We start from the raw sequence: 17,513 nt of genomic DNA, 5'->3' as shown, positions 1-17,513 counted from the left end.
TAATTAGGCATATGTTATATTTAATAACATTCCTTAAAATTTCTATTCAGTATTTTCCCAAAATCATTTGGTATGTTTTAAAACTAGATTTCAAATTATGCAAGTCCCTTACATCGGTTTGATAATATACAAATTGTTTCAGAATCTGTACATTCATCTTCAGATTTGTTGATCAGAAAATATATCCATATGGTCTTTAATTTTTTTTCTTTTCTAGCTTCTAGATGAAAGCAAGATACAAAAATCAGAAGATTTATACAATGATTTTGAAACTCCTGAGGGTGCAAGTCAAGTGTAAGTAGTATTTATTATTGTTGTTAATAAGTTACTGTTACAAAGATGAAGAATGTTTTTGTTTATACAGGATAAACAAAAAAAAACTACTCAATCAATCACAACCAAATTTTTTTTCCCATGTTTCTTGGCATAACGGAGAAGCTTTTTAGATATATTCGTATTTTACCATGAAAGGTTTTAAGCCACAGACCCAGTCCCCTAGCTCCCTTGAAGGTTAAAATATTAAAAATATTCATTATTTCTTCACCCCCAAGGAGGGTGAAGTTGTAAATTTAAAATATTTATGAAGGGGGAAAAAGATTAATCTTTTAACTTAATTGTTATATTTCTGCCCGCGTGACAAAGAAATAAGTTATGAACTTTTCGTCTTCAAAGGTGTTTGTACTTAAGTTACCGCACCCAGTATTATTCTGTCTTTTGTAATTCAGTTTCTTTTTCAGCTTTCTATAAAACCTGAATACTGTAATTGTTGTTTATCAGTATTATTCTTACAATCATGAGGATAACGAACAGTGCTGGGGATCCAGGTGGCGAAGTCTTCTGGGTAGATGTGAATTGGCAACTGAAGAAAGCTCTGCAGGTGCCCAAGGAACCATCCCCCTACACAGTAATGGTGAGCGAAGAGAGCCCCAGGAGGCCCCGAGAAACCCCTGAATTGGCTCCTGGGTTCATCTGGGCCCTGACGGGCCAGCTAGTATATATATATATATACATATATATCTGTATATGATATGCCATGGAAGTATATGGCAATTAGTGTAATCGGTTGGCTACACACATATCTTAAGATCTCATAACCAAAAATGTTACTGCCAACCTAGCAAGTCACCCTGAAATTGGCATACCCATTCCTAGGATAATAAGCATTCTAGGCCAGTCTTACTGAAGAGTCAAGTGGTTTCCTGTTGCCTTCTTCATTAAGGCAAACATAATATTATATCAGTATGTCAAGTGCACCAAATCATAAAAGTTAGATTTACCTAATCTTTATTCTGTTCTTCACAGAAACTGGAAGTATAGTGAACATCATTACTGTCAGAAAATCAATTCTGACTGGTGGTACTTCTGTTTTACTTGCTTTACATGTTTCACAGCCATAAAAATACCAGGGACAAATATTGTAAAACATAACTTAATATATCCCTTTAGTCAAGAAAAACTACATTATGTACATTCCTTTTACTTAAGGGATGGTGTCTAATATACAGAATGTTCCACCAGGAAAGGACACTATTTAGGGAGGTGATTATAAAGTTAAAAATATGGAAAAAAGTAATATAAACATATATTTACTCCCTGATTTTTACTCCTTCAATAATGTAATGGAGTACAAAAAATATGATATAATTTTGCTAAAAAAGAAATTAATGTAGTTGTATTTTATTTAACTTGTTGGTCCCCAAAATTATAGCTAATATCTTTTTAGGAAAATTTTTGTAAAGCTCAAAAATTTCAAATCAAAACCATAACTTTTTAGGTTTGGTAAAATAACTTAAATTTTCGATTAACAAATAACATTTTTAACAACTATTGTAAAAAAATTGAATTCTGAGAAAATGAATTTTAATAAAATGTATAAAGAAAAAAATATTAATTTGAGGAATTTGATGTAATATAAACAAAAAGATCAAGCTAATCCAGAAAAGTCAAAATGCATTTTAGTTCTGTTTTATTTAAAAATCAGTTAATATTAATATATATAGTTAATATACCCTGTCGTAAGCATCCTTGTTGACTGCGGTGAGCCATCACTTTGGAATAGACGAGACCCGGTTTTAGCATCTTATTTTACCCGTTTTAAATAACGGTCAAATCACCCGGCTTTTGACGCAGTCCTTGGAAATCCTTATCTTAAGATATGAGGACCATCCACGTTATACTGCACCTGTGGGTATTCGTACCCGGCGTTTACTGCATCTTATAAATGTTGACGCACCTTCCATTTTTCCGATTTATCCGTGTTCGTATCCTCCGTGTAGAATCAACCTATTAATTTTATGTTTGATCTCACGATATACAATAGAGAATCAAACACCACCGATTTTCTTTCAGCAGATGTTTCACCATATTCTCTCCAAACAAACCCTCGCGCAGTAGTATGCACAGACGGATCGAAACAGTACGATACCGTTGGATGCGCATTTACTCTTCATGACCGAGCCTACATGTTTGGTCTACGAGTGCCTTTACTGTTGAACTATACGCTAACATAAGGCTTCGAATATCATTAACCCTAAGTATAGTCATATCCGTATTTGTAGCGAGTCGTGTAATGCTCTCCAAGCCTTAGAAAATCTTTATTCCAGACATCCTATCATCGTCACCGATATGTACAATGCAATCGCCGAGTTGAACCGTCGCAACACACAAGCGAGTTTCTGCTGGAGCCCTAGTCACGTGAGGATTCCGGATAATGAACGTGCAGATTCCCCTGCTGAAGACGCATGTAGACAACCGTCCTTCACTGCCTACTTTTTCCGGAGGAAAAAGTAAATTGCTTCAGAGGATGAGATTGACAATTTTTGTAGCGTGTGAAAATGCCATGCCTGACCGGGATTCGAACCTGGGACCTCCGGATGAAAGTCCCGGGTAAAGTAAACATAATTTAAATTAACTTAATTGTACTTTATTACTGTTCGTTACGTAATTTAGTCTTTATTGTACGAAAAAAATGTATTTTTTTTTATACTGAACTTTTATTTTCTGCTACTCTGTTTTCTGTCAACATCCTGGCCTTGCAATTTACGTTAAACAACACTGAATCATTTGCTGTAAGTGAAAGTTCCTGAAGATCTAATAGGTTAGATAACGCTGTACTGTATATCTAGTTTTTGTATCGTTCGTTACTGTTACGGTCCTCGTCATCGGATCGCTTTTGTCTTTGTCAGTTTTCTCTCGATGGTGGTTAATAAATTCATCTATATTCTCTATGTTAGTCTCGGTCTCTACTAGTAGTCCATGTTAACAAAATCTGCAATTATATTTTCGTAAGATTGCCCTGTTCAGTTCTTCCTGCAGGTAATCAAATGTCGTAAGTCCCGTTACTGTAGCCGCGTGCAATTGAAAGTTTGTTTTTTGGGAGCAGTGTTGAACCCTCTGCCGACACGCATTTAAATGCTTCTGACAGCCAAATTATAGCGTTGAGCACTGATAGAGATTTAGTCAGTCGGTAGTTGACCGTGCCGTATCAGTAGCAGTTAACAGAAATTTCATTGAAAGTCTACGGCAGTGTAATTTGAGACATTTAATTTCATTCTGGTCCATAGGCTAGATAAACTTGTATTCGGTGGGAACCACCGATTACTCATGTTTGTTTGTTTGTTTTTTACCCATGCTCTTTGAGCTCAGAAAAAATGCGAATCCGGGTGTCTATGGGCTTGAGTCTGTCTTGGAACCCTTCTCGAGCACGTTTTGCGATGATTCAGCACGTCGTAAATGATTGAATGTGCGGTTCCAACACTACTACACAAGCTAGCAATTTGGGAAATTTTGACTTGCCTGTCTTTGAGAATAAGATCATTTATGCGATCTTGAGGCTCAGTAGTCAAAATTTCAACTAGTCTTTCAAAGCGATGGATATTAATCACACTTGTTCTGCCCAAACTAAACAATTTCACCACTTATATACATTACTGCTACTTTTCACCATACTGTTTTAACATTCTTAAGTAAATGTCTGCTGGTTTCATACCTTCTGATAGCAAAAATCTTATCGCTGAATGTTGCTCTTCCAGCGTACACGTTTCAAACAGAGCTGACATTCTGAAATCAACAAAAGAGGTTATGTTTAGATTAATTATGATCAAACAGCTGATTAAATATGTTCCCAAGGTTGCCAACTTGATCCTCAAAAAGTTTCATTGTAATTGAATAAACTTTTTTTTTCTACATCAATTTGTCTCATTAATTATTGAATGTCCCACATATATATGTATAATTACTGCCATAATATTGCTGTATAAATTAGGAAAATAACAATAACTTACTAATCAGGAAAAATAAAAGGCTAAGCTAAATTTTCCCTTTGTATTGTTTATTTTTAGAATTTGTAGAAAGATTTTATAAATGTAACAACTTCAAATTTAATATAACATAAGCATTCTGTTAGTAATGCTTTTGTTACATCAGAAAATATTTGGTTAGAAATTTTTAAAATAATCAAATTTATTAGAAGAAAAAGCATCATTCCTCTTTACATTTTAGTTTTATTCTTGCACTAAACATTACATGCAGATTGGATGGTAGATGCATCTATTAAAATCTCATGAAATATAAAATGGTAGAAAGGAATCTTTATTTCAGCTTTTTATTTTAATGGTATGAAATTATTTTGATTATCTTTAATTTTCAGTGTAAAACTAAAACATTTTGAAAAGTTTACAAATACTACTGAAGCATTAGCTGCCACTACTGCTGCTGTTGAAGGCAAATTATCAAAGAAATTGAAAAAGGTAACTTATAAAAATAAGTTGTAAATTATTATAGTTTAGGCTGTATAAATGTGTAATTAATTATGTTACAGTGTTTTTCCAGTTGCTCTAGATTAAGTTGCAAAATATATTGTGAAAAACATTTTACATAAAATTATGGTGACTAGTTCTTTTTATGTTAACCTAAATTTACAGTGTAGAAAAACAGAAAATATTTCTGTAGCAGAAATTTGTTATTTTTTTTTCTGACATAGTTGAACATTTCATTTGATATTAAGATCTCAAAATTGGATTAGTGGAACAGAACAAATTTTCTATTCGGCAATGTGAAATTGCACTTGGGACGGTGTGTTTTGTCAACCCAGCTCCATATTTTGATGATTGGATGGACTCTATAGCTGGATGTTAAGAAATAAAGTCATACTTATATCTTCATTTGTTTATTGTGCAAATAAAGGACATCATCTTTCAGATACTGTAGTTTTGTTATTCCTTTTGCTAATTAAAGGCCATTTCATGTAGTTCTTTGCTTTTACAACAAAAAAAAATTCTGAGAAACAGCAATGAAATGTAATATATCAATTGAAACATGTTTTATAAAAATTTGAAAATTATTCATGCAAAAATATTTATTATAAATAGAAATTTTTGATTTTCATTTTTTTTTCTACAAAATTATGAAATGATCAGCAATGGAAACTGATAAATTGTGTGATTTTTGTGGTTGAATGAAGATATGAAAAAGAATAACTATTATTTTATATTTAAATATATATATACACATACATACATATAGTATTTATAAATGTAACGATTATTAAAAAATGTTAGAATTAATAACTCATAGATTAATATTATTATTTAATTAACTAACATGTGAAGAAATATTTTTAAAATGAAGGCAAGAACTTTCTAAAAATTGATTTTATTTTTGAGGCTTATTACTGCATCAGAATTGTTTTTATTAGCCTATTATTTTCTAATAAAGTGTATCCAAATGAGTAATAAAAAATAGATACTAGTGTCTTATCAATAGAAATTACGTGTGTTTTTTGTCATTTTTAAATTTTATATTTAAAACATATTTAACATAAAATGTGTTTAAAATAGAGTTGATTATAAAGTGATTCTCAAAAAATATCACTTGTCTTTAATGTAATAGTTGTCTTTAATTTAATTTACTTTATGGATTTTGTTTTTAAATTATTTTTTAAATACTATATTAAATACAATGTTTTTTTAAATCGGAATTACTGGAATGATTAGCGAAACCTGATGCAAGTACAGTTGCTGTAGACTTACATACAATCTCGTGCAAAGGGTATTAACTGCAGGTGTTTTTAATTCATTTTTTCAAGCACAATAAAAGTATTTTTACAAGTGATGAAATATATGCCTATAAGCTGATCTGTTTCCTCCCAAGAACCAAGTATTGTTTATTATCCAGAAGAAAACTTTCAGACTAATTATATATATATATATATATATATTTGAAAAAAATTTATTTGCTTTAATTCATGTCATAAAATATCATTTACTAACATTCATCCACAGCAAGTAAATTATAGAAACTGTCCCTGCAAGATGGAAAAAGAACTGGTTTTGTTTTGCATTTCAATAAGTTTCTGTGAATATTATTTACAATTCTATTTGATTTAATTTTGATCACTTGGAAGTCTTTGTAATTGTCGATATCTTGTGATTAACTTACCCAATTTTGATACATTAAAAACCAAAATAAAGTTTCCTTTTTTCTTTTTTTAATTACCTTTGTGGGAACCATATTTATGATAATATTATTGAATATACTGAAAATATTACTGTTTTTATATTACTTGGTATGATGTAAACACTTACACATACTGTTCCCCCCCATTTGAATTAATTTACATCTGAAACCATTTTCAAAGTTCAATAAAAACAATGGTACAAAAATTATTCAGATTGGCAGAGTAGTTTATGAATATTAATTGAACAATAATACATACACATATAGTCATTTTGATTTATAGGTAAATATTAAAATAATTATCAAAACTACAAAACCATTTCAGCACAGTGGATACAAGTTATAACTGTTACAGTAAATGTTTTAATTGATTAGTTTTAGATTATTTTAATTCAAAGTAAAACTAACTTTAAAAATTAAATTTTATTTGTCATTAATTATTAACTTGCAAGAAAATCTTCAATCTTCCCTAGTAATGTCTTAAAATATTTATGAAGTGTTCATTTTTGAGAACATAAATTAGATTTTAGATGTAATTTAATTAACATTTTCAGCCATGCACCAGGTAATACTGATTGTACCAGTAACTAGCAAGAATTTCAGCTTGAATCATAATGTAGCCAACATTTTGTATAAACTACTAAAATCAAATTTGTCATTCTTTTAATGTTCTCTTTACTAGTTCTATTGACATTTCTTCTGCTCATAGCCATAGACATGTAGATTATTCATTCTTCTTTATTAAAAAAATTTAATCAGTTACTATTGATTGCTATTACTTGAACAATCAAGCCATTAATAACCCCTGGAAATATATTAGATTCCATAAAATTGGTGAAATCACTGTTAGTTAAACAGTCTCAGTACCTTTTTGTTAGAACTTGTCTGAATTGTCATATGGAGTTTAGAACAATATTAAAAACATGCTTATAGTATGACTGGCTGATTTTAATTGTATTTCACACCATCTTCTCTGTGATAAACTTTACCATCTTTAATCTCAGTGGGTTTAGGTCGCAAAGTCAAATAAAAAATATAAATGATTGTATTTCATATTTGAAAAGCGATTGATATGATATTTAGTATTTTGACTAGAGAACATATGCTACATACTCAAGTTGTGTGGCTATCTAGATTAGAGCCATTTTACTTCTTTTGTGATAGTAGATCAAATGCAAATGCAATTGATCTTTGTCATGCTTACCGTTTAGAATAACAATGTGTACTAATAGAATATTTTCTGATAGTTATTAATTTATTTTAGAATAGTATTTGTTCATAATTCTTATACTGTTATCTGATACATTAAATTAATCGTTTTTGTTTTGACGTTTCAAGGTTTTAAAGAAATTCAGCGGTGAAGTACAAGACCAATTATTAGTAGCTGATGCTAAACTCGGTAATGCGATAAAAGACAAATTAAATTTGCCATGCTTATCAAACACTGCTGTCAATGAATTAATTAGGTGTATAAGATCACAGACAGAGGCTCTTTTGGCTGGTTGTAACAAAAAAGATATGACTGCTATGGCTCTTGGACTTGCTCATAGTTTATCACGTTATAAATTAAAGTTTAGCCCTGACAAAGTTGATACGATGATAGTGCAAGCGATTTGTTTATTAGATGAATTGGATAAAGAATTAAATAATTATGTTATGAGATGTCGAGAATGGTACGGTTGGCACTTTCCTGAACTCGGTAAAATTATTACCGATAACATTGCTTACGTGAAAACAGTCAGACTAATAGGTAAGAAACTTAATATAATTATTTTAGTAAAATTGTATTTTTATATGCATTAGGTAAGGCTTTTAGTTTTGGGTTTATTACATCTACAAGATTAATCTGGAATTATAAAAGATAAAGTAAAATTTCATGAATTGATTTTTTTAAATTCAACTAATTTGTTATTACTTCTCAGAACCTATTAATAATGTGTAGTCGTTATAATCTTCACAATTATATCATTAAAGCATTAACACATCTTCATATTCTTGTCAATGAAATTAATTTGCAAGTATACTATTTAAACTTGTCATTCTTTTTTCATCTTAGAACAATAAAAGATAAGTTTTCTCTCTGCACAGTGGTTTCAGGATGGTTATCCATGCTCATTTCATCCCAGAAGATCTGTAATATATTTAACAGTGTAGTATATTTGGTTTTGTAATAATTCTTCACATATTTTTTTTTTTTTATTTCCTTGAATATATATTATATAAATTAGTGTGGCATTGATTTTGCAAAAAAAGTGAAGATTACTATGTACATGTTTTGATTACATGATGCTTGTCAAATTACAGGTTTCAACTGACCCTGAAGTGGTAACAGTGTAAATATATCATCTATTAATAAAAGTCATCATTGTAAAAATGTTTATATTTTTTTTGAAAATATAAATTTTACGAACTAATTGCTTGTAATTTAAGTTTTCATGTAACATAATAATGTAGTCGAAAATAAATTAACAATTCTGGGAATTTCTTGCTGGTTGTAAATTTTTTAAGTAAAAAAGTTTATTTAAAAAGAAAATTAAAATGAGTGCTGTTGGTGCGTGGACACAACAGAAGCGAAGTTTTTTACACAATATTATATGAATTAATGGCATAAAATAACATATGAGCAATATACACAAACTATAAATGTTTTTCTTTATAAGAAATATGAACTAACAATGAAATGCATGTATTATAAAAAAATATTTATTTACTAAATCGTTGAAAAATTTAAACGTAACATTAAAGTTTAATCATTATTATAAGTTGGAGCACATGGTTTCTATACCATGTGGTCAGCTGTATTGAATCACACACAGTGGGCATAATGGGGGAATCAGCTAGTGCATGACACTTTTTTATGGCCCTTCTTTTTATCTCATTTGACTCCCCATCACGAAGCATGTGTTTCACTTCAATAAATTAGATTGTTTTCCATTTAAAATTAATTGTTTAAATGTAGATACTCACTAAACAATATTTACAAGGCTAATAAGAATTTGAGTAGGAATTAAAAACGACAAAAAAGTAGTTAAGGTAATTTTAAATGTGTAACAGAATTTTTTAAGATTAAAATTTAATTGAATATTTTTTAATATTAAATTAAATTAGAAATATATGACAAAGGTCATACCCTAACATAATTATTCTTATGAATAACAAGCATCCCATTTATGGCTTACTAGCAAAAATTGAAATAAAAAACTGATTTCCCTATTGTCTTTACTGAGGAAAATATATTGGTATATATAAGCATGCCAAACCTACCAAAATGTATTTCTACAAGTGACACTTTTACTGTGCCTCTTGACTGGCTGTTTATTAAAGGTGATCAATTTGATTTAACTACTGTAACTGACGCCTCTTATTTTTATTACAGCCTTAATAAAGGCTGGGACAGATAGTATAAAGCAATAGACTAAATGAGATGCAAGTGATAGCATCTCATCCTTCCACCTGGAGGTTCCAGGTTTGAAACCCAACGGTCAGGCATGACATTTTCATGCGCTGCAAGATTGCCATTTCATCTCATTCTCTGAAGCAGTACTTAATAGTGGTCTCGCAGACTAAAAAAAGACTCGTATTTCTGTCAAGAAACAGTCTGCTGTACATACTTTCATTTTAGAAGGAAAATTACTAATACAAGTATAAAAATAAATAAAAGATCAAATAATCATTAGATATAAGAAAAGCATAATAATATAATTCAAGAGGAAGCTACGCCAATGGCTAGGTCAGAAACCTTTCTGCACTATGTTAATGAAAATAAAGAATCTTGAATTTAAAACATTTGTCACCAGAAAAATCAGTGAAAAAAAATGTATATACCTTTCATAAAAAATAATTTTTCATATTATGCTATTTTAAAAGGTAAGTAGTTTCTAATTGAAAATTGACAAATATTTATTTATTGTGAATTATAGGTACAAGAGACAATGTGAGTTCAACTGACTTGTCAGATATATTACCAGAAGAAATTGAGGAAAAAGTTAAAATAGCTGCTGAAACTTCTATGGGGACTGAAATTGCTGATGATGATATTTTAAATATACAAGAACTTTGTGATCAGGTATGCTTTTAATAAAATGTATTGGTTTTCATAAAGAATATTTAATGTCATAATTTTGAGAAATTTCAGTTTAAAAAAAAAAATTAAGTGAATTATTTATTTAAACTAATTTTCCTTCTCAACTTATTTTTCTTTGTTTCATGTAAAGACCTAAGTTAATAATATCTGTAACAGAGTAAATTGTATTTCTTTCTTAATTTGTGTAAATATTAAAAAATATATAGCACCTTCAGTTCTAAAAATGAAAGTTATTTGTTAGATGAAGTAACTAGAAAATGGTAAAATTACATTACCCAAAAATCTGTTACTTTGTGGCCATTTTATAAAACTTATGATGTAATCTAATCCTTTCCCAGATTATAACATTGAAAATTATTCCTCTTAATAACCCACTTAATTTCATATTCCTATCAAAAATTTTAGTATAAATTCCATTAATAAGTATTTCATCTTATTACTAAATGTAACTTCAAGGCCCCAAAGTAAAATATCTTTGGTTTTGTATATGGACGAGGACTGCTATTTAAAATGGTAGGCGAAAGGCAGCAGTACCATGGGGTTTTTGAAGTGAGCCAGGCACTCTTTAAGTGCATTATTGCTGAGGGCAGATTATTTTTAGATTAGAGAATGAATATATATATATTAAGGGAATTTATTGATGTACAGTGATGCTTCAAGTGTTGTCGGTTTAGAGACGAGCAAAGTTCTGTGACAAAACAGCAGACACTTGTACACATTGTGGAAATAAAGAACACAAGCACGAGGACTGGCCTAAGAAGATGGAGAATCCTACATGTATACATTGCAAACATGCACTAACGGACCATAAGCACTCTATTAGTAGTGATTGTTTATGTTATCAGAGGGCTGTCAATTTATATATTAAATCTATACATGATTAGATTTGGAGAGTTAAATGCCCAGGGTGCTGACATAGCCCAGTTTGAATTCAGTGAGGTTACCCTGAGACATGGACTGGATTTTGTGTTGCTGCAGCATCTGTATGTTGTGTCTGGGGATCTCCCAGGACTTCATGGTTCCAGTACTTTGTCTGCTATCTTTTGCAGAAGAGAGCTAGATTGTGCCTTCATTCGGCAGCTCTCAAATGATCATGTTGTTGTTAGGGTGGATTTTCAGAACTTGTATCTTTATGTGTAAATTCATACTATGACCTTGCTGATTGTCATCTTGAGATATGGAACAAGATCCTAAGATTCTCTGGTCTAAGTCCGATTATAATTAGTGCGGATGTTAATGCCAAGTCTTCTTTGTGGCATAGTGGTCTCGCTAACAATGGTGGTGAGTTAATAGACTGGTCTTCATAGCCCAGTTTGGGTTGGAAAAGTCTTCAATATTTCTGGTGAGTTGCCCACATATACAGGTATGGTTAATGGGTGACAGCTATTTGGAGGAACAAACATCAGTGTCACCATTGGTAGGTTTATTCTTACCAATGTTTTTGATTGGAAGGTGATGAATGATTGCTCAAGTGATCATCGATTAATTGATTGTTGGTGGTTTAAGTGAGGGCTGCTGATGTAATGTTCCTGTTCAGCAGGGTCAATTTCTGTACAGGCATGCGAACTGGAAAAAAATTTGTTGATTTTTTTTTTTGTCAGCCAGGCTCCCAGTATTAGGTCGAAGTTTGGAGATCTTGAATTAAGATGACTTGGCAGAGAAGTTGTTGGCGGCTTTTATTGATGCTGCTGAGAATTCCATCCTCCGAAGTTCTGGTTGAAAGCAGCTAGCTCTATGGTGGAATAGGGAACTGTCAGACCTGAAACAGGCTGTCAGCTGTTTACAGAAAGCCTCTCAGTGTGAGTGTGATCCAAGCAGCAGACTGCTTGTTTCGGAGTATAAAGAACAAAGGTCTTATTACTTTCATGAGGTTCATTCAGCAAAACGGAACTCATGGCGTTTCTTTGTGAATGAACAAGGGAACAAAGACCTGTGGGGAGTTACAGGGTACTGGAACATAAACAAAAAAAGGACATTCTTCAGTCTGCTCTCTTGACCCAGCATGGTGTGATTTCAGATAAAACAGAAATTTGACACAGACTTTTACCTGACTTGCCTGATGACAACGAAGCTGGGGAAACCGTATCATCTTCAGGTTTGACGTAAGGTTGTTCTCTTTCACAGGGATGCAGTGTCATTGGAAGTTGCTGAGGCTAAGGTGAATCAGACCATTTGTAGCACGTGGAGGGACCCTAGTTTTGATAAAATAGCGGTGAAGCTCCTTCTCTCCCTTGAGGTGTATGTGAAGATCATCACACAAGTTTTCAATCGCTTATTATTTGGAAGATACTTCCCGATATGTTGGAAGAAAGGGGATTATAAAATCCCCTTTTTCCTGGTGTATTGATTATTGTACAAGGGTGATGACAAGGATCCTACTGTTAGTTTGTTTTTCAGGTCCTTGACATTGCTGCCAGTTCTTGGTATGGTGTTTGAAAAGGTTCTGTATCTTTGTATAAATGAGAGGTTGATTTCTCGTGGTCTATTGATGAGAAATCAACACGGGTTTCGACCCAGAAAAGGTAGAAGGATGCTTTGCCTAAAGTAATGAGTACTGTGTCTTTGAGTGCAGCAGAATATGTCAGATGTTTTCCTGGACATTTCTGGAGCCTTCAACAATCTGTGGTGGCCCTTTGCCATTTATCAACTTCAGAAATGAGATTGTACTGTGAGTGAATTGCGTGTATTGCAAAGTTACTTCAGTCACTGAAATGTGCTATTCTGCAAGGATGGCCATGAGGTTTGTAAGGCACTGTCCAAGGTTTATCCCCAGGCCAGCGAGTTGGGTCCCTTGTTGGTGGTGGAGCTTGATTTTTTTCTGCGGCTGAGATTGCCCAGTGAGTATTGCATCGTGGCTTATGCTGACAATGGGCTCCTGCTGGTTGAAGGATGTTCACGGGGGGGAAGTTGAGTTCCGAGCCACCCAATCATGCAGGATACTTGAGCTGTGGGGGGGTCATCAACATAAGATGACATTCAGCCCAGATAAGACCACGATTATGCTCCTCAAAGGCCGTTTGGCAGAGAGGCTTCAAACCCGTGTTTGAACATCAGACCAACATATTAGGTATGTTCAGTTTCAGAAGTACTTGGTGTTTCTTGATGAGAATCTGCAATTTAAGAAGCATCTTCAATATGTTACGGAAAAGGTCTTCAGTGCCTTCTTTAGTATTCGACGTGTGGTCAGTTGTGATTGAGTCTTAATTTTAAGACCGGTACAAGTATCCTATTCAGGGGCATCTGCGAGGCAATTATGCTGTGCAGTGCCCATTTGGGCAGATAGGCCAAAATTCAAAAGCTATTGTGATATATTACTAAGGGGACTGAACACATTATACTTCTTATGGTAATGGGAGGTTACCACACTATTTCTTGGGAGGTATTCTTGGTGATTGCAAGATCAAGGCTGAGAGATTCCTTTTGCCAGGGTTTTGAAGGTTACCTCTGGTAAAGCCCATCAGGACTAGGAACAGAATGGATGGCATAGTGACTGTAACCATCACATGGCAGGTGTTTTCCCCATCTGGGATCAGGATGTTTCTGTTAGCTGTTGCTGCAGCTTGTTGACATTTCCTGGAAGTGGAGACACTCTTGTCTTGAACGTAACCCCATACAGAGAAGTCCATTGTAGGTAAATCAAGTGATTGTGGTGGTTAAGAAATAGTTCCACCACTTTCAATTCAAGTCGGCTCTTTGCTATTGAGATACGCGACAAATGCACAATGATAATGTGTTGGCATGCCATCTTGGTGGAAAATGAATTCTGTGCCCATATCCTGATGTAATTTTGGTATTAGATAATGTTCAAGCATGTCTAGGTATATTATCCAGTTACAGTTGACGCCGCAAAAAAGAAAGACAAATTTTATATCAACTTACAGCACTAAAAACATTTACCTAACATAAGTTCTGTATATGTTTGATTGTGTACTTGGATTCTACTTACCCCACATAACCAAACTTTATGTTGATTCACTTTATTGCTGGTATGGAAGGTTGCTTTGCCATTGAACACAATTTTATTAAGATAATTCAGTCTCAGTTTTGTTTAACATGTCTACACAATACTCAGTTCGTTTTTCTTTATCACCTTCACCCAAAGATTGCATCAGTTGTAATTTGTATCATTTATAACAATTGTACTATGCAATAACACACTGTTTTTGAGATGGTTGCTTGCAATATTTAGTGATGAATTGTCTCCAAACAGTAGTGGCCGATTTGGACTCATGAAACCATAATACTGAGCGAGCATACTCTGTTCCAGTATATGATGACTGATGGAATTACTTAGTCATGTGTGCCACCTAGTGAGAATTTCAGGAACTATCTATGTTAGGCGGAAATGAAACTTGAAGATATTCAGTGATGTATCGAACAATTCTGTAAGTCATTTACTTTTTTCATTATTAAATGTTATGTTTGTATAACTAATTAAAAAATACTCTGTATGCGTACGCGCACACACACACACACACACACACACACATATATATATATATATATATATATATGTATTATAATGGCATTAATTTTGCTTTCATAAACTGCCTTACGTGGGTTAAAAAAACATGTAGGGGTCCAATATACTTGCATGCTTACAGAATTTTTAACCCCAGATTTTTATTATTTTTGGACTCATAGACCTCAAAATGTATGATAGAAATCTGTCTTTTGCTCAAGAGAAGTACTGCTTAGTTAATTTGGAAACATACCCAAAACCCAGTTTTTTGCCTCAACTGGGATTCCTGTGAACCAATTTCCTTGAAAATCAATAGGGTTCTATTTCTACTAGGTTTATGTCATCCTACCAAATTTCTTCAATATTGGAGAAAAATTGCTCCCAGTAGAACAAAAAAAGCTGAAAATGTATCCCAAAACCCCCTTTTTTGTCTCTTAACTCCTGCTCCTGTGAACCAAGTTTTTTGAAAATCAGTCTCTTCCCAACAGGTTTACATCACCCACCAAGTTTCATTAAAATCAGTTAAGATTTGCATCCGGTAGAGTGGACAAAAACATTTTATACGTACATCAAATACGTATAAAATCATCGTATACGTTTTTATGCATATATTGTCATCAAATAGCTACAGACTATCTAATCACACAATCATAGAGGTCACCAGAAACTGATATACTTAAATTAAAATAATTTAATTATTAAATGCAATAATTTAATCAGTTTTATGTATATTTTTTAAAGGTAACAGAAATATCAGCATACAGATCAGAATTATATGACTATTTAAAAGCTAGAATGATGGCGATTGCACCTAATTTGACTGTACTATTAGGTGAATTGGTTGGCGCAAGATTGATATCGCATGCAGGTTCGCTTCTGAATCTTGCTAAACATCCAGCTTCAACTGTACAAATTCTTGGAGCAGAGAAAGCTTTATTTCGTGCATTGAAAATGAGAAAAGATACTCCAAAATATGGTCTTATTTATCACGCACAGTTAGTTGGTCAAGCAAGCACTAAAAATAAGGGAAAAGTGAGTACAGATTTTTAATATTTGATAAATTTTGTTTATTTTTGCTAAAAACAAAGAAAAACGATTACTTACTCCTGATTTTTCTAATGAGTGCATTAGTTTTTTTTAAATGATTATTGTCATATAGATAATTATCAAGACATTATTAATATTAGATAATTTTAGAAGACAATATTATCACATTGTCTTCAGTATAATGGTAGTGTAAGTGACCTTTTATGTAAGATTTTTTTTTTTGGGAGGGGGCAAAGAACGCTTTCACATTTTCATCACCCGGATGTTTTTATGGAAGGTGGTTTTTTAAAAGTAAAAAACTAAGTAAAAATTATTTTACAAGTTAGGCAAAGAATAGATTTTATTCTCTACATATTACTTTCTAAATAGGTTTTAGCAGGTAAACAGGTTTTTTAATACTTGGCAAACATAATGCGCTAGATAATTTGTAGGATGTAAATATTGTGTTCACAGTATATCAGAATCACAAAAGAATTGTACTATCTTGTTTACTTTCAGGCTGAATGTTCCTAACAAAGAATTTTTGCTATTTATTACTTGTAACACATTGCTAATTTTAGCTAAAATAAAAATAAAATATCATTAACATTTATAATATTATTTTTTTTAATCTAGCATTGAAAGATAGGCTTATATCCTTTTCTTACTCTTCTGTAGTACATAATCTTGCTTATCCTTGCATTCTATATTATCTGTTATTATAAATAATAATAAATTATATATATATATATATATATAACGAGGCATATTCATAAAGTAAGGGCCATTTGGTCATTAAAAAAAATTAGCTCGCGAGAAAAGAGTTTTACTTACAGTTTTAGTTTACTACATACCTACCTCACTTTTCCACATAATCGCCATTCAGTTCTAAAACACTTTTCATAATGCTGCACCAGTTTCTTTAACCCCTCTGCATAGAAGCCACTGGGAAGTGAACCAGTTGACAACTGCAGTCTGGAGTTCCTTGTAGTTTTCAAACCATTGTCCATCGAGACACTTTTTCAAATGCAAGAAGAGGAAGTAGTCGATAGGTGCAAGGTCGGGACTATATGGAGGGTGGTCAAAAGATTCCCAAAAAAAATCTTGAATCTTCTTGGTTAAGGCAACAGTTTGAGGACATGCATTGTCATGAAGGAGGATTACACCAGACAATGGTTTCCTGCATTGTCAAATTTGGATTGCATGTCTCAGTTTAGCGAGCGTTTCACAGTACACATTAGCTGTAATTGTTGATCCTTGTTCCATGAAATCAACCAGAATAACACCCTTTTCATCCCAAAAAATAGTAGCCAACATTCTTTGATTTAAGTACGGAGATTGCTTAAACTTTTTTGGTTTTGGTGAACTTGAATGGTGTCACTGCATTGACTATTGTTTTGATTCTGTCTTAGTGTAGGATATCCACATCTCGTCCCCTGTAACAGTGTGGGAAAACATCTCCATCTCCATCTTGTCAACAGCGGT

General features: G+C 32.5%; 1 protein-coding gene across 1 annotated transcript in view; it reads left to right on the top strand.

The window, feature by feature from the left end:
- Nucleotides 1-17,513, top strand: part of nop5 (nop5 ribonucleoprotein) — a 46,667-nt gene that overhangs the window by 12,757 nt on the left and 16,397 nt on the right. The window contains exons 2-6 of the mRNA XM_075372947.1: nt 218-294; nt 4,649-4,748; nt 7,795-8,206; nt 10,377-10,522; nt 15,744-16,034. Of these exons, the coding sequence (XP_075229062.1) occupies nt 218-294; nt 4,649-4,748; nt 7,795-8,206; nt 10,377-10,522; nt 15,744-16,034 (1,026 nt within the window). The remainder of the gene's footprint in view (nt 1-217; nt 295-4,648; nt 4,749-7,794; nt 8,207-10,376; nt 10,523-15,743; nt 16,035-17,513) is intronic.

Source organism: Lycorma delicatula, chromosome 8 (genome assembly GCF_047948215.1).
Source record: "Lycorma delicatula isolate Av1 chromosome 8, ASM4794821v1, whole genome shotgun sequence".
Taxonomy (NCBI): domain Eukaryota; kingdom Metazoa; phylum Arthropoda; class Insecta; order Hemiptera; family Fulgoridae; genus Lycorma; species Lycorma delicatula.
Note: the sequence above shows the minus strand (reverse complement) of the source record. Positions and strands in the feature narration are given on the sequence as shown.